Here is a 26,240-nt window from a genome sequence, read left to right as displayed (position 1 = left end):
CATTTCGTCCGCCACTCTGTAGGTATCTGTCTCGGACTCACACGGTTTTTGCGCTTGAGGTTAGGTCCGTGTACGCCAGGAACAACAATTCGCCAGTGTTGAAGACGAAAGGACCGCTACGTGAGGCACCGCTGCGCACCGCACCCGTGTCAAGGCCGAGCGCGCGTAGCGACCTCGAGCAACCGCGATCCGCGGAGACCTGAAGGTTAGGGGCGCGCTGCAGAAATACTGAGGTCCGGGGTTGGCAGCCGAGATGCCGGACGCTACCGAATGGCAATAACAGGAGCGATAAACAGACGCTGCGCCAGCCAATAGTTCGACAACGATGTGGCGTGTTGGCGGCGGGAGGCGCGATAACCCCGGGACCGATACGCGAGGCGGGCGGAGCGGCGCGGAGCTGCGGCGAGTCTTCCCCGGGACGGTACGTACGGCGGCCGACTGCTCTGCTCTGCTGCGTTACCCGAGACATGTCGGCAGCGAGAGCCGACTCCGCCGCTGCGGCAGCCAACTACTCCCACGGCCGCGTGCGCAAGAGGGCTCCTCCGGGCCGACCCCTCGTCTGTCGTGAGTACCGCAGCCTTCATACTCACCTGCGCTCCCCAGAGCGAGTGGTCTGACAGCGCCGTGTAACTAGTGACCTACGTATGGACTCCTCAGTGCTCGCTGCATTTTCTGTAATATTATAAAGGGTGTTACAAAAAGGTACGGCCAAACTTTCAGGAAACATTCCTCACACACAAATAAAGAAAAGATGTTACGTGGACATGTGACCGGAAACGCTTAATTTCCATGTTATAGATCATTTTAGTTTCGCCAGTATGCACTGTACTTCCTCGATTCACCACCGCCAGTTGGCCCAATTGAAGGAAGGTAATGTTGACTTCGGTGCTTGTGTTGACATGTGACTCATTGCTCTACAGTACTAGCATCAAGCACATCAGTACGTAGCATCGACAGGTTAGTGTTCATCACGAACGTGGTTTTGCGGTCAGTGCAATGTTTACAGATGCGGAGTTGGCAGATGCCCATTTGATGTATGGATTAGCACGGGGCAATAGCCGTGGCCCGGTACGTTTGTATCGAGACAGATTTCCAGAACGAAGGTGTCCCGACAGGAAGACGTTCGAAGCAATTGATCGGCGTCTTAGGGAGCACGGAACATTCCAGCCTATGACTCGCGACTGGAGAAGACCTAGAACGACGAGGACACTTGTAATGGACGAGGCAATTCTTCGTGCAGTTGCCGATAACCCTAAAGCCAGCGTCAGAGAAGTTGCTGCTGTACAAGGTAACGTTGACTACGTCACTGTATGGAGAGTGCTACGGGAGAACCAGTTGTTTCCGTACCATGTACAGCGTGTGCAGTCACTATCAGCAGCCGATTGGCTTCCAGGGGTACACTTCAGCGAATGATTCATCCAACAATGTGTCAATCCTCATTTCAGAGCAAATGTTCTCTTTACGGATAAGGCTTCATTCCATCGTGATCAAATTGTAAATTTTCACAATCAACATGTGTGGGCTGACGAGAATCCGCACGCAATTGTGCAAGCACGTCATCAACACAAATTTTCTGTGAAAGTTTGGGCAGGCATTGTTGGTGATGTCTTGATTGGGCCCCACGTTCTTCCACCTGCGCTCAATGGAGCACGTTATTAATATTTCATACGGGATACTCTACCTGTGCTGCTACAACATGTGTCTTTACAAGTACGACACGACATGTGGTTCATGCATGATGGAGGTCCTGCACATTTCAGTCAAAGTGTTCGTACGCTTCTCAACAACAGATTCGGTGACCGATGGATTGGTAGAGGTGGACCAATTCCATGGAATCCACACTCTCCTGACCTCCACCCTCTTGACTTTCATTTATGGGGGCATTTGAAAACCCTTGTCTACGCAACCCCGGTACCAAATGTAGAGACTATTCGTGCTCGTATTGTGGACGGCTGTGATACAATACGCCATTCTCCAGGGCTGTATCAGCGCATCAGGGATTCCATGCGACGGAGGGTGGATGCATGTATCCTCGCTAACGGAGGACATTTTGAACATTTCCTGTAACAAACTGTTTGGAGTCACGTTCTGTTACTGCGTGTTTCCATTCCATGATTAATGTGATTTGAAGAGACGTAATAAAATGAGCTCTAACATGGAAAGTAAGCGTTTCCGGAGACATGTCCACATAACATATTTTCTTTCTTTGTGTGTGAGGAATGTTTCCTGAAAGTTTGGCCGTACCTTCTTGTAACACCCTGTATACCAGTGTTGTTGACAGTTAAGGTATCAAGATGGCGCCGACCGCCGTGTCTTTACGCAGCGTCGCAGTTTCGAATGGTGAAGGTCACATGTCCATATCTCACATGGAGAATATGAAGGGAGGGGGAGGGGAGTTTCAGTGTGAACGTGATATTTATTCTGTATCCTGCAAAGGTACAGAATGCTATATTACTTCTGGGGCAAAGCAATAATTATAATAAACATTACAATAGATGGTGAGTGTATCCAAAGATGACTCGATTGTAAATCTGGAGTACCTGCTGTAAGGGCTTAGGGGTGAAAAACCACATTAAATAGTAATCTAATATATAACAATGATTTTGTTTCTTCGTCTTCTATGTGTCCCTATAGTATTCACATGTTTACGATGAAACTGAGGTAAGTTGTTGTACTAGCCCCGGCGAAGGTTTCTGTGGGAATAGGAATCACCTACTACCCATAAAGGTGCGTGTCAAAAGGTGGTGAAACAGAAGCCTAACTCGGGCACTTCAGGGGCAATTTCAATCAAATTTTGTGTATAAATGGTTCGTTATTTGTATAATTATTTATAAGAAAGCATTGTGGGGGTAATATGCCTCAGGGGAGTGTTATGGGACCATTGCTTTTCACAATATATATAAATGACCTAGTAGACAGTGTCGGAAGTTCCATGCGGCTTTTCGCGGATGATGCTGTAGTATACACAGAAGTTGCAGCATTAGAAAGTTGCAGCGAAATGCAGGAAGATCTGCAGCAGATAGGAACTTGGATCAGGGAGTGGCAACTGACCCTTAACATAGACAAATGTAATGTATTGCGAATCCATAGAAAGAAGGATCCTTTATTGTGTGATTATATGATAGCGGATCAAACACTGGTAGCAGTTACTTCTGCAAAAAATCTGGGAGTATGCATGCGGAACGATTTGAAGTGGAATGATTATATAATATTTAATTGTTGGCAAGGCGGGTGCCAGGTTGAGATTCATTGGGAGAGTCCTTAGAAAAGTAGTTCATCAACAAAGGAGGTGGCTTACAAAATGGCTTACAAAACACTCGTTCGACCTATACTTGTGTATTGCTCATCAGTGTGAGATCCGTACCAGGTCGGATTGACAGAGAAGATAGAGGAGATCCAAAGAAGAGCGTCGCGTTTCGTCACAGGGTTATCTGGTAAGCGTGAAAGCGTTACGGAGATGTTTAGCAAACTCAAGAGCCGGACTCTGCAAGAGAGACGCTCTGCATCGCGGTGTAGCTTGCTGCCCAGGTTTATAGAGGGTGCGTTTCTGGATGTGGTATCGATTATATTACTTCCCCCTACTTATACCTCCCGAGGAGATCACGAATGTAAAGTTAGAGAGATTCGAGCGCGCACGGAGGCTTTCCGGCAGTCGTTCTTCCCGCGAACCATACGCGACTGGAACAGGAAAGGGAGGTAATGACAGTGGCACGTTAAGTGCCCTCCACCACACACTGTTGGGTGGCTTGCGGAGTATAAATGTAGATGTAGATGTAGATGTAGTCACTCCTGAAGATGGGAGTGAGTGTGAGAAGATGTGACATGTAAAAATATTCGATTACCGACCGATATTCGTGTGAAGTCCGTAGTTTCCTGTTTCTCTAGTCTTACCAGTGACAGTCTTGACGATGTTCCTCCCCTAGAGTTGAAGGTAGAGTGGTTGCAAAGACAGGGAGCTATCAATATAGCGTATATCTGTAACTCCTTAAAGAATGTCTACCATAATTGGCAAACGTACCAGTTGCTGTCCAAACAAAATATATTTCACTTCCCTTAAAATTTTGTGTCATAGTTCCATCGGTCGAAGAATTAATTAAGAAACATTTCCCATAAATCGTCGCCAAGAACAGAAATCACGTTTGACTTTTTGAACGTGCCATTTTGGCAAGAAAAAACACCGACTACAATGCAACTAGTTGCGCAATCAAGAAACAAATTGTGGGTGAGTCTGTCACCTAAAAACGACTGACAGCATCATGAATGTGGATGAGATTTTAAATTATTGAGCTGACCTCCACCAGCCTGTCACTGGAAATCGGCGCACCAGTATTTCTTTTGCGCGACATTAATTCACCGCTGCTGTGCAATGGAACCAGGCTCCCTGTCAGAAAACTGATATCAAACGTCATCGAAGCGACACTTCTGAATAGGGAGTCGAAAGCAGAAAATGTGCTGCTTCCATATATTCCCATCTTTTCCACCGACATGCCATTTGATTTCAAACGAATGCATTTTGCCGTTTCCTTTCGTTCTCAATTACCATCAAAAAGGCGCAAGGTCAATCCGTCCAAGTGTCTGCATTAAATATGGAGTATCCATTGATTTTACATATCCTGTAAATTGATTCATTCACAGTACTTCGAAAAAAGAATTCGTCAAATGAGCTACGTAACAAGTAGTTAATTAACCAACTAACATGATCCATTACATGTTCCAGTTTCACTAGAAAAAGAGCCAAAAAATCGTTTTTGCAGAAGATGGAAAGACCAAACATATTGTTTGTTCAAAAGCACTTCAATAATATTTTTCAGGATGAATTAAATGTACAAAAAATCGTTGTCTTTCATTTACTTCATACATGCAAATGTGTTTGCTTTGTAAATGTGTACCTACATAGAAAGGGAAAGATATCCTGCTATGCATGTCGCACAGAGATAGAAATAATCGTAATGATAACAATAAAACTAACAGGCTGCTGTCAGTCTTAGTTTCAGACAAGACCAGAGTTGATGATATTGGTTCCATACAATCCGAACTGGACATTGCAAATTTGTTTTGGGAATGGTCTAGTTGCCTGTGGGAACAAGGTGTGAAGGTACAGCAGATATTAATTACAGTAGATAATACGCAACTGGGTTTACTACTTGAGCCAATACAGTCTCTGGTGACCTCAACTCCTGCTTTTCTGTTTTTTGTATTAGCGAGTGAGGAGCCTTATTACAACATACATACCTTCGTGGATGTCAGAATGATCTACATCTCTTGGAATGCCCATTAGATCGCTCGGGCTTACATACATTTAATAACAAAGATGTCACGGGACAGCGGTGACCCTAGCAAACATGAGACATGGGTGTTGCATTTTACAAAGGATAACAGAGTGATCATATAATTACGAAATAAATTAATCCCTGTTTATTATAAAGTTCACTGATGACACAAATGAATTACAGATTGAAATGGGGACAATAAGAAACTTAACAACTGTTGACATGGGATATTGGTAATCTAGCACTTGAATGTCCTGGCAAACATTGGATAGTTTAGGTGAATCAGACAAGACCGTAATCTACGCCTATATTATAGGTAGATAAATCTGTGTTGGGCAGGTAGTGATCACCTGAGTCCTCTAGAAGAGTGAAAAAACTGTACAAGCTATCAACATTTCTGACTGAGCCTTGAACGAGACTTCATTCGCTAGAGAAAAGTAACAATGCAGTTACAAATGCACGCCATTCCTCATACCCTGCTCGCTAAGATACGGTTTCTCAACCACATTCAGCTCTCACCCGTGTGGAGCGTAGTGAGTACGGTGACCTGTCACACATACGATACAGCAACACTCTATCAGGTCAGCGGACGATATTCCCCTCAAGGTCCTCAAACATAGTCTCCTCCATCGCATCCCAAGCAGAAGTATGATCTCCTCCCTTCAAGTCAGCGAATCTCGTGTGCCAATGAAACAGGCTCTGCAGAGTGCTGGCCAATGATACTTTTGTAAACAAGACAATTCTTTGCCCCCCAAGTGAAGATTTTCCAGTATTGACCAATCGTTACTCACACATACATGCCGTTCTTAAGCAGTTCTGTGTTGCTCTCCGACTCCGCAACTGGGTTTACTACTTGAGCCAATACAGTCTCTGGTGACCTCAACTCCTGCTTTTCTGTTTTTTGTATTAGCGAGTGAGGAGCCTTATTACAACTCTTTAGGCCAGGGGTTATTCAACCCATGAAAAACGGCGCCGAGAAATCGGCCCATCGCATTACAAAGAGGAATCGCTGTCTACAGTGCAGGTCTCTCGCTTCTCACACAATGCGATCTTTATCTAACTTCCCAGAAGACGACTTATCAGCGAAAAAAACAGGGGGTCTTTGTAGTATGTTTCGGGCATATGGCACAGCTTGTATACTGTCTAGTCACATTAATGTGACCACGTTGAACTGTCCTGATGTTAAAAGCCTGAATAACCACCTGGTGCAGTGCGAGACGTGCGGGAAGGAAGGTACCGACACGAACGTGGAGCCGTGCCAACTCCTGTGCAGAGGCGAAGTGCCCCAGGTCTTTCGACTGAGAATAGATAGCGTGAACAGTCCGATAGAGGTGGTCCCACACAGTCTAAATTGGGTATAAATACGGAAAATTTGGTCGCCAGGGGAGTACAGTGAACTCATCCTGGTGCTCTTCGAACCATCCTCGTACAATGTGAAGTGTGTGACAAGTTGCACTTTCTACATCTACATCCATACTCCTCAAGCCACCTGACGGTGTGTGGTGGAGGGTACCCTGAGTACCTCTATCGGTTCTCCCTTCTATTCCAGTCTCGTATTGTTCGTGGAAAGAAGGATTGTCGGTATACTTCAGTGTGGGCTCTAATCTCTCTGATTTTATCCTCATGGTCTCTTCGTGAGATAGACGTAGGAGGGAGCAATATACTGCTTGACTCCTCGGTGAAGGTATGTTCCCGAAACTTCAACAAAAGCCCTTACCGAGCTACTGAGCGTCTCTCCTCCAAAGTCTTCCACTAGAGTTTATCTATCATCTCCGAAACGCTTTCGCGATTACTAAATGATCCTGTAACAAGGCGCGCTGCTCTCCGTTGGATCTTCTCTCTCTTCTATCAACCCTATCTGGTACGGATCCCACATTGCTGAGCAGTATTCAAGCAGTGGGCGAACAAGCGTACTGTAACCTACTTCCTTTGTTTTCGGATTGCATTTCCTTAGAATTCTTCCAATTAATCTCAGTCCGGCATCTGCTTTCCCGACGATCAACTTTATATGATAATTCCATTTTAAATCACTCCTAATGCGTACTCCCAGATAATTTATGGAATTAACTGCTTCCAGTTGCTGACCTGCTATTTTGTAGCTAAATGATAAGGTATCTATCTTTCTATGTATTCGCAGCACATTACACTTGTGTGCATTGAGATTCAATTGCCACTCCCTGCACCATGCGTCAATTCGCTGCAGATCCTCCTACATTTCAGTACAATTTTCCATTGTTACAACCTCTCGATACACCACAGCATCATCTGCAAAAAGCCTCAGTGAACTTCCGATGTCATCCACCAGGTCATTTATGTATATTGTGAATAGCAACGGTCCTACGACACTCCCCTGCGGCACACCTGAAATCACTCTTACTTAGAAAGACTTCTCTCCATTGAGAATGACATGCTGCGTTCTGTTATCTAGGAACTCTTCAATCCAAACACACAATTGGTCTGATAGTCCGTATGCTCTTACTTTGTTCATTAAACGACTGTGAGGAACCGTATCGAACGCCTTGCGGAAGTCAAGAAACACTTCATCTACCTGTGAACCCGTGTCTATGGCCCTCTGAGTCTCGTGGACGATTAGCGCGAGCTGGGTTTCACACGATCGTCTATTTCGAAAACCATGCTGATTCCTACAGAGCAGATTTCTAGTTTCCTGAAAAGTCATTATACTCGAACATAATACGTGTTCCAAAATTCTACAAATGATCGACGTTAGAGATATAGGTCCATAGTTCTGCACATCTATTCGACGTCCCTTCTTGAAAACGGGGATGACCTGTGCCGTTTTCCAATCCTTTGGAACGCTACGCTCTTCTAGAGACCTACGGTACACCGCTGCAAGAAGGGGGGCAAGTTCCTTCGCGTACTCTGTGTAAAATCGAACTGGTATCCCATCAGGTCCAGCGGCCTTTCCTCTTTTGAGCGATTTTAATTGTTTCTCTATCTCTGCTGGAAAATGCCATTATGCCGAGGAAAAACAAAACCGCATGTGAGGGTGGTCATAGTCCCAAAAGACACGTGCATACTATCGTTGATCCTTTGTGCCTTCCAGAATGGCGAGATCTCCGAGGCAATGCCACAAAACATTCCACGCAGCATTACGCTCCCTTCTGGTAGCAGGGTGTATTAAAATACGCTATTAGACACATTCTCTAATAGTGTATTTTAATACGACAGTGTGCTACCTTAGACAATTTATAACACTTGTAAGTAAGCATTACAAATATGGATTCTAATACGGTTATATCACTGCTTTCAGAAAACACTTGATAATGGTACTTTGAAGCCGAAATTATCATTGTGTAAGTGTAAATGTAACACTGTAAATAAACAATAGTCTAATGGCTGCACTGACTTTAAAGAAATATATTAGGACTGTGGCCCCGCTTTATGCAAAAATCTTCCTCCACTGTACATATTACACAATACTGTAATTCTGTTTCACGTCCTGCCCCACTTAGTGTTTCCTGAAGCTCAGTAAGGGTATCGTCCGGCACCGTCGAAAAACATCTACACCTCCTTACTTCTTTTTTGCCACTACACATGATGGAATGTAACACTGTCCAGACGTTCGCCTAACCCAAACCATTCTATGGGATTTCCACATGGTATAGCCTCATTCACAACTCCAAATCAGTCGCTTCTGGTCATCCACTGTCTAGGAGCGTTGTTCTTTTCACCAAATCGATCGTCGCTTAGCACTGACTAAATAAATGTATGGTTTATGAGCAGACGCTAAACAGCTCTACCCCATTCTTTTAACTACCTACGCGCAATCGTTGTGCAAGCTGGACTGCTGATAGCACTTCGGAAATCATGCGTGGTTGCCTTAACTGATGCCATGCAACTTTTTAACAACTATCCTCCACAATGATCGACTATCTCCGGTTTTGGTGTAGCTGTGATTGTTCTTCGCTTTTCCACCTAACGGTCACAACACCAACAATTGACTTGGGCAGCCTTAGAAGGCCTGAAATGTTTCTGATGGATTTGCTCCTCTGGTGACGTCTAATGCCCAGTTTACGTCAATGAGCTCTCTTCACCGACGTATTCTGCTGTACTCTACTGAGAACACAGTTCTCTCGCCTCCTTTTGTACTGTCTGGTCCGCCTCTGGTGACATCTAGTGGTCAATCCCGCAGTACATAGGGGTGCCCGGATACTTTTGATCAGATATTTTATTGATATTTTTACCTTAGGACAGTCTCTATACAGCTAATTAAGGACACCATTTGTTTTGCTTAACGCGTTTCTCCTCTTTTAAGGCAGGACTACTGGCTGAGGGCGTTGATATCGCTCTGGTTCACCAGCAGTACAACAAAAGCACATACAGAGCAATAACATACTGCCTCTGAAGATATATTAATAAATTGCGGCGAAATGCGTCTGAAAAAACAAATATTGTGTTTATTTGTCAGTATAGTTCAAATGGCTCTGAGCACTATGGGACTCAACTGCTGTGGTCATTAGTCCCCTAGAACTTAGAACTACTTAAACCTAACTAACCTAAGGACATCACACACATCCATGCCCGAGGCAGGATTCGAACCTGCGACCGTAGCAGTCCCACGGTATTTGTCAGTACACAGGCAGTCTTAACGTAGCTAGCAGGTCAGCAACTGGAAGCAGTGAATTCCATAAATTATCTGGGAGTACGCATTAGGAGTGATTTAAAATGGAATTATCATTTAAAGTTGATCGTCGGTAAAGCAGATGCCAGACTGAGATTCATTGGAAGAATCCTAAGGAAATGCAATCCGAAAACAAAGGAAGTAGGTTACAGTACACTTGTTCGCCCACTGCTTGAATATTACTCACCGGTATGGGATTCGTACCAGATGGGGTTGATAGAAGAGAGAGAAGATCCAACGGAGAGCAGCGCGCCTTGTTACAGGATCATTTAGTAATCGCGAAAGCGTTTCGGAGATGATAGATAAACTCTAGTGGAAGACTTTGGAGGAGAGACGCTCAGTAGCTCGGTAAGAGCTTTTGTTGAAGTTTCGAGAACATACCTTCAACGAGGAGTCAAGCAGTATATTGCTCCCTCCTTCGTACATTCGCGAAAAGACCATGAGGATAAAATCAGAGGGATTAGAGCCCACCCAGAGGCATACCGACAATCTTTCTTTCCACGAACAATACGAGACTGGAACAGAAGGGAGAACCGATAAAGGTACTCAAAGTGCCCTCCGCCACACACTGTCAGGTGGCTTGAGGAGTAGGGATGTAGATGTCGATGTAGAAAAAGCATTCACACAATCTTTTCTAATCAACTTCATCAATATTTTGACCTCCGTTCCATCTGGGAACCAACCACGTAAATGTCAGATAATCTTCGCTTAAAAGATTGTTAAATGGAGAAGCCAAAGACGTAATATTTGAAAAGCAAATTAATTTGGGAAGCCTTATTAGCAAGTACTTTTTCCAGTAAATGATAAATTCACCAACTGCGTCGACCTCCAATCTGGAAGACCACTTTTTTTTTCAGTGGTTTCTTCCTTTAGAAGTAGTCCAAACCTGAAACTGCATGGTAGAAGGTGTTAGGCTTGGTCTGCCTCAGATGTTTTATTTCCCCAGTACTCCCCGTATAACGGGGGATGTTCCCCTATCTGTCATCTGAGTTTGGCTCCCGATGTAAGACTAACAACGGTAGTTTATTTAATGGAATTCTCCGCTATTAGCAGATTCGAACTGATGCTATATGTAGAATATTTAAAACAATAGTTAAGAGGATTAATACATATGGCTCAGAATTTGGATGATGACATGATAACCAAACTCAAAAGTAGTAGCTACAAAGATGGGTTTGTGCAGACAATCATCAGTGATAGAAAGAAAAGAAGAAAGAAAAGATGAAGTAACTAGAGACAGGATGAATGATCAAAATTAGGTCATTGATTTCATATCAACGGAACGTAGGAAGAAAAGCTGCCAAAGTGTGTAATGGACTGGATTCCAAACAGATGTAGAAAAAAGGGACGACCACCTAATAGTTGTGTGAAGGGGATTTTGTCCTTAATATTGGAGAAGAATATTTCTGCACAGATATAGGGGAATATATAAGAGCGGAGAAAAAAATTGGACACAAACTGTAGAGGGTGCTAGAACAGAAGTATTCCATATTTTGGAGGCAGTAGTATGTATCAAACAAGCCAAAAAAGTCCAGCAAACAAGGGCTCTAAAATTTGTACCTTAATAAATATAAATACCGTTCCTAGCGTGTAGGCTTTCACGGCCGGCATCGTCAGTAGTTAAAACTTCCGGGCTGAGAGGCCGTGGTCGAACAGTAGAATTTCTTCTCCCTGACGTTTCGTTGCCAGCTGCGGACAACATCTTCCGAGGCGAGTCTACGACTGGCTACCAAGCCGCGGAGGTCCTGTATATATAGAGCGGGTAGAGGGCACCACCACTCGTCACGTGATGTCAACAGTAAAACTATCTCTGACTGGCGTCATTACTCTCGATCGAAGGTAATCGATTGTCACATCTTTGATGCAAGGTTGATCGCCATATTTTATCTAACTTCAAACCTTCTTCTTTCTTATTAAAATTATTGTGGTGTTTAAAAATCTCTATCGCCTCTCTATACATACGTGCATGATAATGCGATGTCTTAGCTAGCACGCTTGTCTCGCTAAATTTTATCTCATGGTCTCCGTCTTCGAAAACATGTTCTGCTACAGCTGACTTATCCGTGTGTCCCAATCGGCAGTTCCTCTTGTGTTCAGTCAGGCGAGTATTGATACTTCTTTTAGTTGTTCCAATGTAAACTTTCCCACAACTACACGGAATTTTGTAAACACCCGGAGTAGCTAAAGGGTGTCGTGCATCCTTCGCCGATCTTAAACATTCACTAATCTTCTTAGTTGGTCTGTAGATTGTTTCAATTCTAAACTTGCTAGCACTTTTCCGATACAGTCCGTAATATTATGGATGTAAGAAAGAAAAACTTTCCCTGCTGAAGGTTGTTGTTTTTGCATATTGTCGGACATTTTCTTTCTAGGGTGGAGTGCACGATCTATCTCCTTATCAGTATATCCATTTTTCCGAAAAACTGTCCGCAAATGATTTAGTTCCTCTTGTAAATACGCTGGCTCACAAATTCTATTGGCCCTGTCCACCAGTGTTTTGATGACACCTCTCTTCTGCCTGGGATGATGATTTGAACTCTTATGAAGATAACGGTCGGTATGCGTATCTTTTCTGTATACTTTGTGACCAAGAGTACCATCTGCTCGTTTAATTACTGAAACGTCCAGAAAATTAAACTGTCCATTACTCTCTGTCTCCATGGTAAATTGAATTTTTGAATTAATGCTGTTCAAATGCTTCAGAAATTCGTTCAGTTGCTCTTCTCCGTGATTCCATATCACAAAAGTATCGTCCACATACCGATACCACTTCAAAGGACTTTTTCTGGCTGACTGAAGTGCCTGTTGCTCAAAAAATTCCATAAAAATATTAGCAGCGACTGGACTTAGGGGGCTACCCATAGCCACTCCATCAATTTGTTCATAGAACTCATTATTATACTGGAAATAAGTCGTAGATAGGCAGTGCCGGAACAAGGCTACTATATCAGTAGGAAATATGTCAGATATGTAAGCCAGAGTTTCGTTCACCGGAACCATAGTAAACAAAGATACAACATCAAAGCTAACAAGGATATCACTAGGGCTTATAGTAATCCCCTTCAGTTTTTCGATGAAGTGCATGGAGTTCTTAATATGATGATCAGTCTTTCCGATAAACGATTGTAGCAATGAGGCAAGATATCTAGCCAACTCTTGAGTAGGGGATCCTATAGCACTCAAAATCGGCCTAAGAGGGACATTTGGTTTATGTACCTTAGGTAACCCATATAATCTAGGAGGGAATGCTTCCGTTTTACAAAGATCTTTTTTATCTGCTGCAGGAATAGAAGACTTTTTTATTAGTTGGTTAGTAGCTGTCAACACTTTTGTTGTAGGATCTTTGTTCAGCTTCCTGTAAATGGTAGGATCCAAAAGATCGTCGATCTTCCTGTGGTAATCCTCACTCTTCATCAACACTGTAGCGTTTCCCTTGTCAGCGGAAAGTACAATAATACTCCTGTCCTCATTAATCTCCCGTAATGCCTTCTTTTCTCCTTGGGACAAATTACTGCTAGGTGGCTTAGCTTTACGTAATATCCTTGCTGTCTCCATCCTAACTTCATCCGCAGTGTGTGATGGTAACAACCGAATCCCCGCCTCTATATTAGCTACAATATCTTCCGTTGGAACCTTCATTGGAGTAATTGCAAAGTTTCCTCCTTTCGAGAGAACAGAAATTTCATCCCTCGATAATTCTTTTCCGGACAAATTTACAACCGTTCGGGAGTTGTCTATTACCGGCGTTTCCTGTCTATTCCTCTGTAGGTTATCAAACTTTTTCTTCTGCCTATTAGAGGAAACTTCTGCAGTACGTTCCATAGATCTAAATTTTAGCCCATCCACCTTATTCCAGTCACAAACTTGCATCGTATTACTAATAAATAGATGTAGATTTAATAATTGACTGCTGGTTACCGCTAGTCCCCGACGTGTTTGATGGATCCGTTCTCGTAGAAATGCCAGTTCCATGCGTGCATAAATACGGGTAGCTTGTGCTGAGTGGAACAATCTTCTCACCTTCAGAAACTTCGGAACTGTACCGGTGTCACGGCAACGTAGCAAGAAAGTGAGCGAACACAGCTGCTGAGCCTTCTTCTTACGTAGACTCTCCAATCGTCGTACCATAACCGACATGTCCTCCCCGTAGAGGCGTCGAATCATAGCGTGTAGGCTTTCACGGCCGGCATCGTCAGTAGTTAAAACTTCCGGGCTGAGAGGCCGTGGTCGAACAGTAGAACTTCTTCTCCCTGACGTTTCGTTGCCAGCTGCGGACAACATCTTCCGAGGCGAGTCTACGACTGGCTACCAAGCCGCGGAGGTCCTGTATATATAGAGCGGGTAGAGGGCACCACCACTCGTCACGTGATGTCAACAGTAAAACTATCTCTGACTGGCGTCATTACTCTCGATCGAAGGTAATCGATTGTCACATCTTTGATGCAAGGTTGATCGCCATATTTTATCTAACTTCAAACCTTCTTCTTTCTTATTAAAATTATTGTGGTGTTTAAAAATCTCTATCGCCTCTCTATACATACGTGCATGATAATGCGATGTCTTAGCTAGCACGCTTGTCTCGCTAAATTTTATCGCATGGTCTAAGCTGTAGCAGAACATGTTTTCGAAGACGGAGACCATGAGATAAAATTTAGCGAGACAAGCGTGCTAGCTAAGACATCGCATTACCATGCACGTATGTATAGAGAGGCGATAGAGATTTTTAAACACCACAATAATTTTAATAAGAAAGAAGAAGGTTTGAAGTTAGATAAAATATGGCGATCAACCTTGCATCAAAGATGTGACAATCGATTACCTTCGATCGAGAGCAATGACGCCAGTCAGAGATAGTTTTACTGTTGACATCACGTGACGAGTGGTGGTGAACTCTACCCGCTCTATATATACAGGACCTCCGCGGCTTGGTAGCCAGTCGTAGACTCGCCTCGGAAGATGTTGTCCGCAGCTGGCAACGAAACGTCAGGGAGAAGAAGTTATACTGTTCGACCACGGCCTCTCAGCCCGGAAGTTTTAACTACTGATAAATACCGTTATTTTCAATTAATGTGTGGGAAGAAATTATTGGCGACAGACTAATACAACCTTACATATTACCAAACAGGCTGACTGGTGCCTAGTAACCATCTTGCCTGTCCTGCTAGAGGATGCATCGTTCCGCCAACGGCTGGAGATTTCATTCACACACGATGGAGCACCAGCCCAATTACCCTGATCGCTTTGAAGGTTAAAACTACAGTTCATAAGCTTTCATTAGGAGAAAAGGAACACTCAATACGATTGCACCAGCTTGCTAGTTGCATTCCCCGTAACTCGTCTATTTTCTAGCCGTTGAAACCGTAGAATTTTTTTTTACGTACTCTTTTCTCACAATGTGACCTTGTTATAAACTGCAAAATTAGCTAAAGACATGGAATTAGTTTGAATACTAGTCTAAGTTATGAGTGTGGACACTGGAATTCGGTTATACCTCTTTTTGTCTAGATGAAGAAAGTCTCGTATCATATTTGTATCCCAGCGACTCTGGTACCGCATTTCCATCATTTTGATAACTTAAGGAAAGCATTCGCCTTATTCTCCACTAACATTGTCCAAATTTTCAAGAAAAATACGAGATGAGTGTTCAGAAATTCAATCTTGCGCTCATCAAATAATCTCACAGCTTGAATATTCAAGAATGCTGGTTACAGCGGAAATAAAGTATGGGACTTTTTGTTGTCTAAAAACTTACTGCGACCTCCTTGAATTCGTAATTCTACGTGAAACTCACAATCACTTCCAATTCAAAGATGGGTCCGAACGTCATTTTTCAGAGGTCAGGTCTAGCAGCCATGACTTCAGCTTCATTTCTGATACGTCAAGAAACTTCTTACAGACATATTTAAAACATTCTCCAAATATGATTAACGCTTTCACATAGTGTTTCATTAGGCCCTTATTGTTATATAAAGGGGCTAATATAACTTTTTTCACTAATTATCTTGGAAGAACCTGTACTAAGTGATGCGTGAGTGCTTTTCATGATGAATCTTGCCCACTGTATTGTGTTTTTAGAAAGTAATAGATTGGAAACAAATATGAGGTTGAACTTAATTTTCTGGACAATCTGTGAAATATTCACAGGCCTCCGATTTCGTCTCCGATGCCGTCAACATACGCTACAGATATAACATTCAGTGCAGCCTTCCCCGGCAAAAGAATGATAACAGCTCCAGTTAAATGGCCGAATTTTCCTCGTATGTTTTTTGGAGATACACACCCATCAGGTCGCATGTACGCTATTTGCAATGCAGAGAAGGCCAAACCACCCTTTGTGACTTTGCGTATTGGCTCATTCCTCAAGACGCCCGAGCCTCTGGTACACAAACTATCAGACTGCCGCGAAATTTTGACGCCCATATAAGACAACAAGCGTCCAGTTGTTAGACCGGTTACTGCTGCTACAATGGCAGGTTATGAAAATTTAAGTGAGTTTGAACCTGGCGTTACAGTCTACTCACGAGCGATAGGACACAGCATCTCCAAGGTAGCTATGAAGTGATTTTCCGGTACGACCGTTTCACGAGTGGTGTTATTGTCTTCAGTCCTGAGACTGGTTTGATGCAGTTCTCCATGCTACTGTATCCTGTGCAAGCTTCTTCATCTCCTATCTACTGCAACCTACATCCTTCTGAATCTGCTTGGTGTATTCATCTCTTGGTCTCCCTCTACGATTTTTACCCTCCACGCTGCCCTCCAATACTAAATTGGTGATCTCTTGATGCCTCAGAACATGTCCTACCAACCGATCCCTTCTTCTAGTCAAGTTGTGCCACAAACTTCTCTCCGATAAAACATCAAATCTCCGACATCACTGCGGCAGGAAAAAGATCCTGCAAGAACGGGACCAATGACGCTTGAAGAGAATCATTCAACGTGACAGTAACGCAACCCTTCCACATATCCCTGCAGATTTCAAGGCTGAGCCATCAACAAGTGTGAGCGTGCGAAACATTCAATGAAACATCTTCGATACGGGCTTTCGGAGCCGAATACCGACTCGTGTACCCTTGACGACAGCACATCACAAAGCTTTACGCCTTGCCTGGGTCCGTTGACACCGACATTCGACTGTTGATGACTGGAAACATGTTACCTGATTGGACGAGTCTCGTTTCAAATTGTATCGAGCGGATGGGGATAAGCGGGTATGGAAACAACCTCATGAATCCACGGAACCTACATGTCAGCAGGGGAATGTTCAAGCTCTTAGAGACTCTGTAATGGTGTGGGGCGCGTGTAGTTGGAGTGATATGGGACCCCTGATACGTCTAGAGACGACTCTGAAAGGTGACACGTACGTAAGCATCCTGTCTGTTCACCTGCATCCATTCATGTCCATTATGCATTCCGGTGGACTTGGACAATTCCAGCAGGACAATGCGACACCCCACACGTCCAGAATTGCTACAGACTGGCTCCAGGAAAACTCTTTTGAGTTTAAACACTCCGCTGGACACATTATTCAGCGTATCTGGGATGCCTTGCGACTCTTACGGATTTATGGACAGCCCTGCAGGATTCATGGTGTCAGTTCCCTTCGTCACTACTTCGGACGTCAGTCGAACCCATACCAAGTCGTTTTGCGACACTTCTGCGTACTCGCTGGGGCCTACACGGTATTAGGCAGGTGTACCAGTTTCTTTGGTTCTTCAGTGTAATTTCCCATCCCTACCTTAGTGTCGACACGGAAACGCTGCATGAGCCGGCATTATGCAGGGGCCCTGTTGTGGACAATCGTAGCGCCAGGTACGTAACGCGTGGCGAAAACGGCAGCTTGAGCAAGTAGCCAAAGGCGTGGGTATGTCCACTACATAAATCGATCGCCACGTTGACAACTCTGTATTGTGAAAACCAGAATAATTCTCCTGTGAGACATCGGTGCAGGAATGAAGTCTGATACTCGTCAGGGCTTGCCATGTCGAGTGCATTTAGGAAAAACCAAATGCAGTTATCGAAACAGAACAAAAACGCCGGCCTTGTGATCACGTGGTGGTTATCACTGCCTCCTAAGGTACATTCCGCGTGTTCGAACTGTGCCCCTGCTATGTTTGTGTTGGGTGGCAATATACAGTAATTATAGTGAAGCAGATACTCACGGAGGCAAAGTGCGGGCTATAATTATCATGTGGTAGCGAAACGATGTAGATATGTGTAGATATGCTAATGCGAAAATGCGGAACAGATCTACGCTGGAAAAATTAGTTTTAATATTGGTCACCAGGTGCAGATCTGGCACTGACAGCATCTCGTCGACCTCTGATGCTCATATTGAACAAACTGCAAACGATGGTTAATTATAAAATCAACATTACGCCTTTCTCACTTGTCTGACTTTTTCTGCCCACGTCTCTTTCTAACGTATTACATATGGAAAAATTTCTATACGTCTTCCTTGCAGTCATAGATAAAATCGGAACTAATTTTTTCCTGCGTAAATTTGTTCCGCATCAACGCATTAGAATATGTACCAAGCTTCGCTGCCATACGACAATTACAGTCAACACTGAACCCCTGTGAGTAGCTGCACATTGCTTATAACCACCGTTATAACCACCCGGTACTACAAGGTATTAAAGTGAAGCCCCTTCTGCTTCCAATGCTTCAGGTTGGTTGGTTCTGGGTGCAGGGTTACTTATGTGGGAAGCTGTGGTGTGGGACTTCCCAAACTGCAGCGAGTGTGGAGTCAACAGTGGTTATTCAGCGGTAACATTCTGTATTACCTGGTGACTTCCGTACAGAACTTCGATGCTAGTGGCCCAAAAGCTGGTTGTGTCTAGTAGGTAGCCTGTGACATCCCCTGCTGAGACAGCGGTGGCTGGTGCCTGAAGAGGCCTTGTTGACACAAGTCGTCTCTTCATCTACATCCACATCTACACTACTGGCCATTAAAATTGCTACACCAAGAAGAAATGCAGATGATAAACGAGTATTCATTGGACAAATATATTATTCTAGAACTGACATGTGATTACATTTTCACGCAATTTGGGTGCATACACCCTGAGAAATCAGTACCCAGAACAACCACCTCTGGCCGTAATAACGGCATTGATAAGCCTGGGCATTGAGTCAAACAGAGCTTGAATGGCGTGTACAGGACAGCTGCCCATGCAGCTTCAACACGATACCACAGTTCATCAAGAGTGTATTGTGACGAGCCAGTTCCTCGGCCACTATTGACCAGACGTTTTCAATTGGTGAGAGATTTGGAGAATGTGCTGGCCAGGGCAACAGTCGAACATTTTCTGAATCCAGAAAGGCCCGTACAGGACCTGCAACATACGGTCGTGCATTGTCCTGCAGAAAAGTAGGGTTTCGCAGGGATCGAATGAAGGGTAGAGCCACGGGTCGTAACACATCTGAAATGTAACGTCCACTGTTCAAAGCTCCGTCAGTGCAAACAAGAGGTGACCGAGACGTGTAACAAGTGGCACCCCATATCATCACGCCGGGTGATACGCCAGTATGGCGATGACGAATACACGCTTACAATGTGCGTTCACCGCGATATCACCAATAACAGATGCGACCATCATGAAGCCCAAACAGAACCTGGATTCATCCGAAAAAATGACGTTTTGCCATTCGTGCACCCAGGTTCGTCGTTGAGTACACCATCACAGGCGCTCATGCCTGTGATGCAGCATCAAGGGTAACTGCAGCCATGGTATCCGAGCTGATAGTTCATGCTGCTGCAAACGTCGTCGAACTGTTCGTGCAGATGGTTGTTGTCTTGCAAACGTCCCCATTTGTTGACTCAGGGATGGAGACGTGGCTGCACGATCCGTTACAGGCATGCGGATACGATGCATGTCATCTCGACTGCTAGTGATACGAGGCCGTTGGGATCCAGCACGGCGTTCCGTATTACCCTCTTGAACCCACCGATTCCATATTCTCCTGACAGTCATTGGATCTCGACCAACGCGAGCAGCAATGTCGCGATACGATAAACAGCAATCGTGATAGGCTACAATCCGACCTTTATCAAAGTCGGAAACATAATGGTACGCATTTCTCCTCCTAACACGAGGCATTACAACGTTTCACGAAGCAACACAGGTCAACTGCTGTTTGTGCATGAGAAATCGGTTGGAAACTTTCCTCGTGTCAGCACGTTGTAGGTGTCGCCACCGGCGCGAATCTTGTGTGATTGCTCTGAAAAGCTAATCATTTGCATATCACAGCATCTCTTCCTGTAGGTTGAATTTCGCGTCTGTAGTACGTCATCGTCATGGTGTAGCAATTTTAATTGCCAGTAGTGGGAGATCCAGTGCCAGCCACACTCTTTGATGTTCGTTTGTTTCCAGTTCCCACACTGTTGTTCCTTGATACGCACATTCCCTCATCGTTGTAAGTTCTAGTTGATGAGGTAGCCGATGAGATCTTTATAAATCGAGTTCGGAACCCCTACGCTTGAAGTTTGCACCAAGATACTAGTCTCGTCATGATTGTGGCGTGTCTTGTGTACGGCAGAGTACTGAAACAGTCGAGTAGAGCTGCAACAAAATGTGCCTCGGTAGCTGCACGATCATTGCGGCAGTTTGCTATTCAGGAGTGAAATTAAAATTCTAGGTGAAAGGATGTCAATGATACGATTTACTGATGACATTGCTGTCCTGAGTGAAAGTGAAGAAGCATTACATGATCTGCTGAATGGAAGGAACAATCTAATGAGTACAGAATATGGGTTGAGTGTAAATCGAAGAAAGACGAAAGTAATGAGAAGCAGCAGGAGCGAGAACAGTGAGAAACTTGCCATCAGGATTGATGATCACGAAGGTAGTAATATAACCAATGATGGACGGAGCAAGGGGGACATCAAAAACAGACTAGAACCGGCAAATATGGCATATTTGGCTAAGAGAAGTCTACTAGTATCAAACATAAGCCTTAAATTGAGGAAGAAATTTCTGAGAATGGACGTCTGAAGTAAAGCATTGTATGGTACTGTGAAACTGTATACAAGACTGTGCTTAAGCTGACACACAATATTTTTAGCGCAAAAATCCCTACAATAGAATGGCCCTGACTAACATTAACCTATACCTTGCACAAATCACTTACCTCACCAAAAATCTTCGTTACTCGAACTACTGCAATACAGCGAGCGCCAATACTGCCAGTTAAATAAAAGATTCAAACTACGGAAGACACTAACTACTGATAGGGATAGTTAGCAAATGAAAGATTATAATAGAACCAACAATGTATTTACCTTAATATCATCAAAAGTCATAATGTGTATAGCAGTTCATGACATCCAGTCTTACAAATTTCAAAACTCCGCCATCTCTCTCCCCACATCCACCACTGCTGGCGGCTCACCTCCAACTGCGCAACGCTATGCGCTGTTCACATCCAGCTGCCCAACACTACAATGGCGAGTATTACAACAATGCCAACCAGTCACAGACTGCACACAGCACAGCCAGTGATATTCATACAGAGCGCTACGTGGCGTTACCAATAAAAAAAACCTAAGCAGCCTACTTACAACTGAAACATGGACTGTGGGAAATGCGAACAGAAGAGAATCGAAGCATCTGAGATGTGGTGTTAAGAATGTTTAAACTTATGTGGCCTGATAAGGTAAGGAATGAGGAGGTTCTCCGCAGAATCATAGAGGAAAGGAACGTGTGGAAAACACTGATAAGGAGGAGGGACAGGATGATAGAACATCTGCTAAGGTTTGGCGGAAGGACTTCTATGGTACTATAGGAAGCTGTAGAGGGCAAAAACGGTACAGGAAGACAGAGACTGGCATATATCCAGCAAATAACTGGGAACGTAGGTTGCAAGTTCTGATCTGAGATGAAGAGGCTGGCCGCATCAAACGAGTCAGAAGACTTATGAGAAAAAGAGAGAGAGAGAGAGAGAGAGAGAGAGAGACAGGCACTGCTGGCAAAGGCACTCGCGTCTGTCGTCTGCTGCCATAGCCAATTAACGCCAAATTTCGCCACACTGTCCTTGGGATACGTTCGTTGTAGGTCGCGTACTCATTTCTGCGGTTATTTCATGCAGTGTTGCTTGTCTGTTAGCACTGAAAACTTCACGCAAACGTCGCTGATCTCGGTCGTCAAGGAAAGGCTGTCGGCCAATGTGTTGCCAGTGGTGAGAGGTAATGCTTGAAATTTGGTACTCCCGGCACGCTTTTGATACTGCGGATTTCGGAATATTGAGTTTCCTAACGATTTCTGAAATGTCCCATGCGTCTAGCTCGAACCATCATTCCGCTTTCAAAGTCTGTTAGATCCCGTCGTGTTGCCGTAATCACGTCGGAAACGTTTTCACATGTATAAACGATTGTTCCGCTAATGCACTGCCCTTTTCTACCTTGTGTACGCGGTACAACCGTCATATTTATATGTGTTTATCTTTGTCACCTCAGTGTATATCAGACGATAACTGAGTGGGACGAAAGCCGCTTACTAACTTGCGAAGGTTAAGTCAATTATTATCCGAAATTTAGTTATATTTTTATTTATTTTGGTAGTACTGCCATTTTATGTTCATGACGCATGTTTTGTTTATTTGTTGTTATATCTTTGGGATTTTCAAGGTGCTAGGTTTGTTTCGTTATCGCTGCCGTGCTGTTAATCATGGCTGCTCCACTGACTATTAGCACCAAAGAAGAGCAACGTTCAGTGATCCGTTTTTTGTGGTCAGAAGGCGTCTCAGGAGCCGAAATTCATAGACGACTTTCGGTACAGTACGAGAACACTGTTTAGCCACAACGGAGTGTCTACGAATGGATTGAAAACTTCCGAAATGGTCGCACAAGTGTTACACCCGATGAAGGAGCCGGAAGACCGTTTACCGCCACAAATGAAGAAACCATTGAGCGTTCACATGAGATGATTCTCTCAGGCAGACGATTAACCGTTGACGAAGTGGCACATCGTCTGCAAATTAGTCATGGAGCCGCCTACGAAATCATCCACAACAGACTTGGGTTTGTACAAGATGGGTCCTAAAGCAACTCACACAGTTGCATAAATAAACGCGGTTGGACATCTGCAAGAGACATTTGGATCTCTATGGTAACGAAGGGGACAACTTGTTAGACAGGATCATTGCTGATAATTGAACATGCATCCACAATTACGAGCCGGAGAGTAAACGGCAGAGTATGTAATTGCAAACATCCAAATTCGCCGTGCAAGATAAAGTGCAAGACCAACCGTCCGCAGGAAAACTGATGCTGACGGCTTTTTGTGACGCACAAGATCCAGTACTGGAACATTATGGGGAAAGGGGCACAACGATAAACAATGTACGTTACAGTGAAATGCTTACTGCCAGGCTAAAGTCTACAACTCGAAGCAAACGCCGAAGATTGCTGTCAAAATGTGTTGTGAGGGTTGTACGACAATGCCCGTCCGCATACTGCTGCCCACACTGCTGAAACACTCCAGAAACTCAAATCTGAAGTACTGTATCATCCTCCATATAGTCCCGATCTTGCTTCTTCTGACTGTCACTTGTTAGGTCCACTCAAACGGGCATTAAGGAGCCGTCGCTTTGCGTCGGACGAAGCAGTGAAAGAAGCGGTGCATTCCTGGCTCGCAGCTCAACCGAGAACCTTCTTTTGTGAGGGCATCAGGAAGCTCGAACAACAATGGACCAAGTGCGTTGCAACGAAAGGAGACTGTGTCGATAAATGATGTTCTTGTAGTTTCCTATTTGATTACAATAAAATTTTATAACTACTTTGTGGATAATAATTGACTTACCGTCGTACATCAGCAGAGTGTAACATTCGCATTTCGTGTTTACATTCTTAAACACGAATTTTTTTCTACCCGAAAGGCCGGTCGGAGTGGCCGAGCGGTTCTAGGCGCTACAGTCTGGAACTGCGCGAGCGCTGCGGTCGCAGGTTCGAATCCTGCCTCGGGCATGGATTCGTGTGATGTCCTTAGGTTAGTTAGGTTTAAGTAGTTTTAAGTTCTAGGGGACTGATGACCTCAGAAGTTAAGTCCCATAGTGCTCAGAGCCATTTTTTTCTACCCGAAAGGGTGGGAAATAATTTGTTGGTATCTGGTCAAACTGTTGCAAAGTGTCAGATACACCTTCCATGAAAACCCTGACATAATAAGCAAATCTACTAGTATGTCACATAGCTCCGAATAAATCGTGACATTAAATTAACCAAAGTAATACAAGTAACGAGTGAGCAAATGGAATGCCACAGACTAACACAAGAATGCCTAAATGCATGTCGTACCTTCCCACCGTGAGGCAGACGCAGTTCCGAGGGGAGAAACGAGGACAGAAGCCGAGAGCAGAACCGTGTTAAGCTAGAAGGCCCTACGATAACGGACGGAGTGGACCCCCACGTCGCTAGCCTACCGCCAAGTCTACCACCCGCACGTTTTAGCGTGAGGCTTTTTCGCGTCTCAGGTACGTCAAGGACTACCCCCCAGCCCATGTTAAAAGATAGAGCCCTCCAGAAGAACAGTATAGATCTTATGATAACGCTAAAAGGACCACACCAGCTGCAGGTTTTTAGCGTCTCTGTTACGTTGCAAACTTTAAAAACATTGCCCCACCACGAAAAGTATAACGTTTCTCATTGGATAGACAGAATTTTTTTAGGCGGAGCTTAAGGTTAACATTGAGACCCTGATTGGTCAGATGAAAACACAGCCAGATAGTTTTTATTAAACCAACTTCGGTAAATTGTAGTAAGGAGAAGTTAGGAGAGTTAGTTCCGAGACGGCGAGCTGGATGGCTGCCTAAACACCGACAAGGTAATGAACGCACGCGATGCCGCATTTTTGAGCGCATAAGGCTTCACTCAGAACTGCAGAAGACTCATCTGTTACACCCCTTTTTTGCGTAATACTAGTGTCGATCGTTAATTAAAACTCATGGTGTTCACATTTGCCACTTGAAGAACAGATCTGAAACGCCATGATTTTTCTTTTATATAGTTATTCAGAAGCCACATCAGCCACTGTAATTTACGACAAGTTAGATAAGTAATTAAAGATAACTGAGGGTCACTGTAGACCATTTTGATAGTTTTTTCTTTTGTGAAACTTAAATTTAACCTAGATTATAGATGTGATATGGCATAGGTCATCCTTCGATCGATTGTAGAACTTGGAAACCCATTCAGGGAATATTCGTTCACATTTTTGTTGAACGCATTTGGTTTTTACCATCCTGTATTAAAACATTTCCTTTTATCAATAGTGCAATTTATAAACGATGTTTTGTGAGTAGAATAAAATTTCCAATGGTAAACTTAATTGCTTTTCGACGTTATTTTACCAGCTAACTAAAAATAGGAAAGCCTTGAACCCTTTCCACTAAATTTAGTTAGTATTAAGATTCTTTTACAGGGAGTGCAGTGGAGCTGACGCTGAGATCATTTAGTATATGGTTATATCATCGCTAGTCTCACTGAACTCTTCTGAATTCTACATGTCATGTGTGGTCTGGCGTCTCCTTACCAGCAACAGGTCCCAGGTTCAAACTAGTCAATTCCCTAAAAAACACGCTCAGAGCGTCGTTGCGCGAAAGTGGTAGGGAGACACGATATAGAAGAATCAGACACCACCATGAATGTTTAGAGCATTCCATCGAAATGTTGCTACGAGACGACGACGCTACTCGGCTGACAACCCGTGAAGACGTCATATATGAAATTCGCCGAGCAAGCTTGCACTCACATATGACAGGACGGCTGACCACACAGCTTGCTTTGTGACCACCACATCGCCCGCGACCACCACAGTCGTCATATCTCAACATCATTGAGCTTTTACGATCTACTTCGAAGAGAACTGTCCGTAATCGTTATTCACCTTCATCAGCGTTACCTGAACTTACTCTCTTTTGCAGGAAGGGTGTTAAAAGAGTCCCTTGAAAACCGTAAAGGATCTGAACTTGTCCATTTCGATATGATTGGAACTTGTTTTGAATGCCAACTGTTTTTCTGCACTTTAGTTTTCTCCAATCCCTGTTCACCAAAGTAACTAAGTCCCTCTCCTTAAAATTAACTGATAGTCAACACAAAATACACGAAGACTACACTCTGCATATGCCTCATACTTATTTCAAATAAATTACTAAGAAAGTAATGTTGCCAAAGTTTTGTTTCGTTCAATACAAAACCGAATCACTAATAAACAAATGAAATTACAAGAAATAAAAATATCTCCTCTAACTGCGCTTCCAACACCTTGTGTTCTTACGGTCAGTGCATATTGAGAGGCCACACCGTGATAAGGTTTTCAATCGCCTTTCGTTGACTT

General features: G+C 43.9%; 1 protein-coding gene across 1 annotated transcript in view; it reads left to right on the top strand.

Moving 5' to 3' along the window:
- The first annotated feature begins 296 nt into the window (after window positions 1–296).
- The window catches only part of LOC126284820 (lysosome membrane protein 2-like), a 202,698-nt gene continuing 176,754 nt past the window's right edge, over window positions 297–26,240 (top strand). The window contains exon 1 of the mRNA XM_049984030.1: window positions 297–564. Within this exon, the coding sequence (XP_049839987.1) occupies window positions 468–564 (97 nt within the window). The 5' untranslated portion in view covers window positions 297–467. The remainder of the gene's footprint in view (window positions 565–26,240) is intronic.

This window comes from Schistocerca gregaria, chromosome 8 (genome assembly GCF_023897955.1).
Source record: "Schistocerca gregaria isolate iqSchGreg1 chromosome 8, iqSchGreg1.2, whole genome shotgun sequence".
In the NCBI taxonomy this organism is placed as follows: domain Eukaryota; kingdom Metazoa; phylum Arthropoda; class Insecta; order Orthoptera; family Acrididae; genus Schistocerca; species Schistocerca gregaria.
The sequence above is the reverse complement of the archived record's forward strand: the minus strand, read 5'-3'. Positions and strand labels throughout refer to the sequence as shown.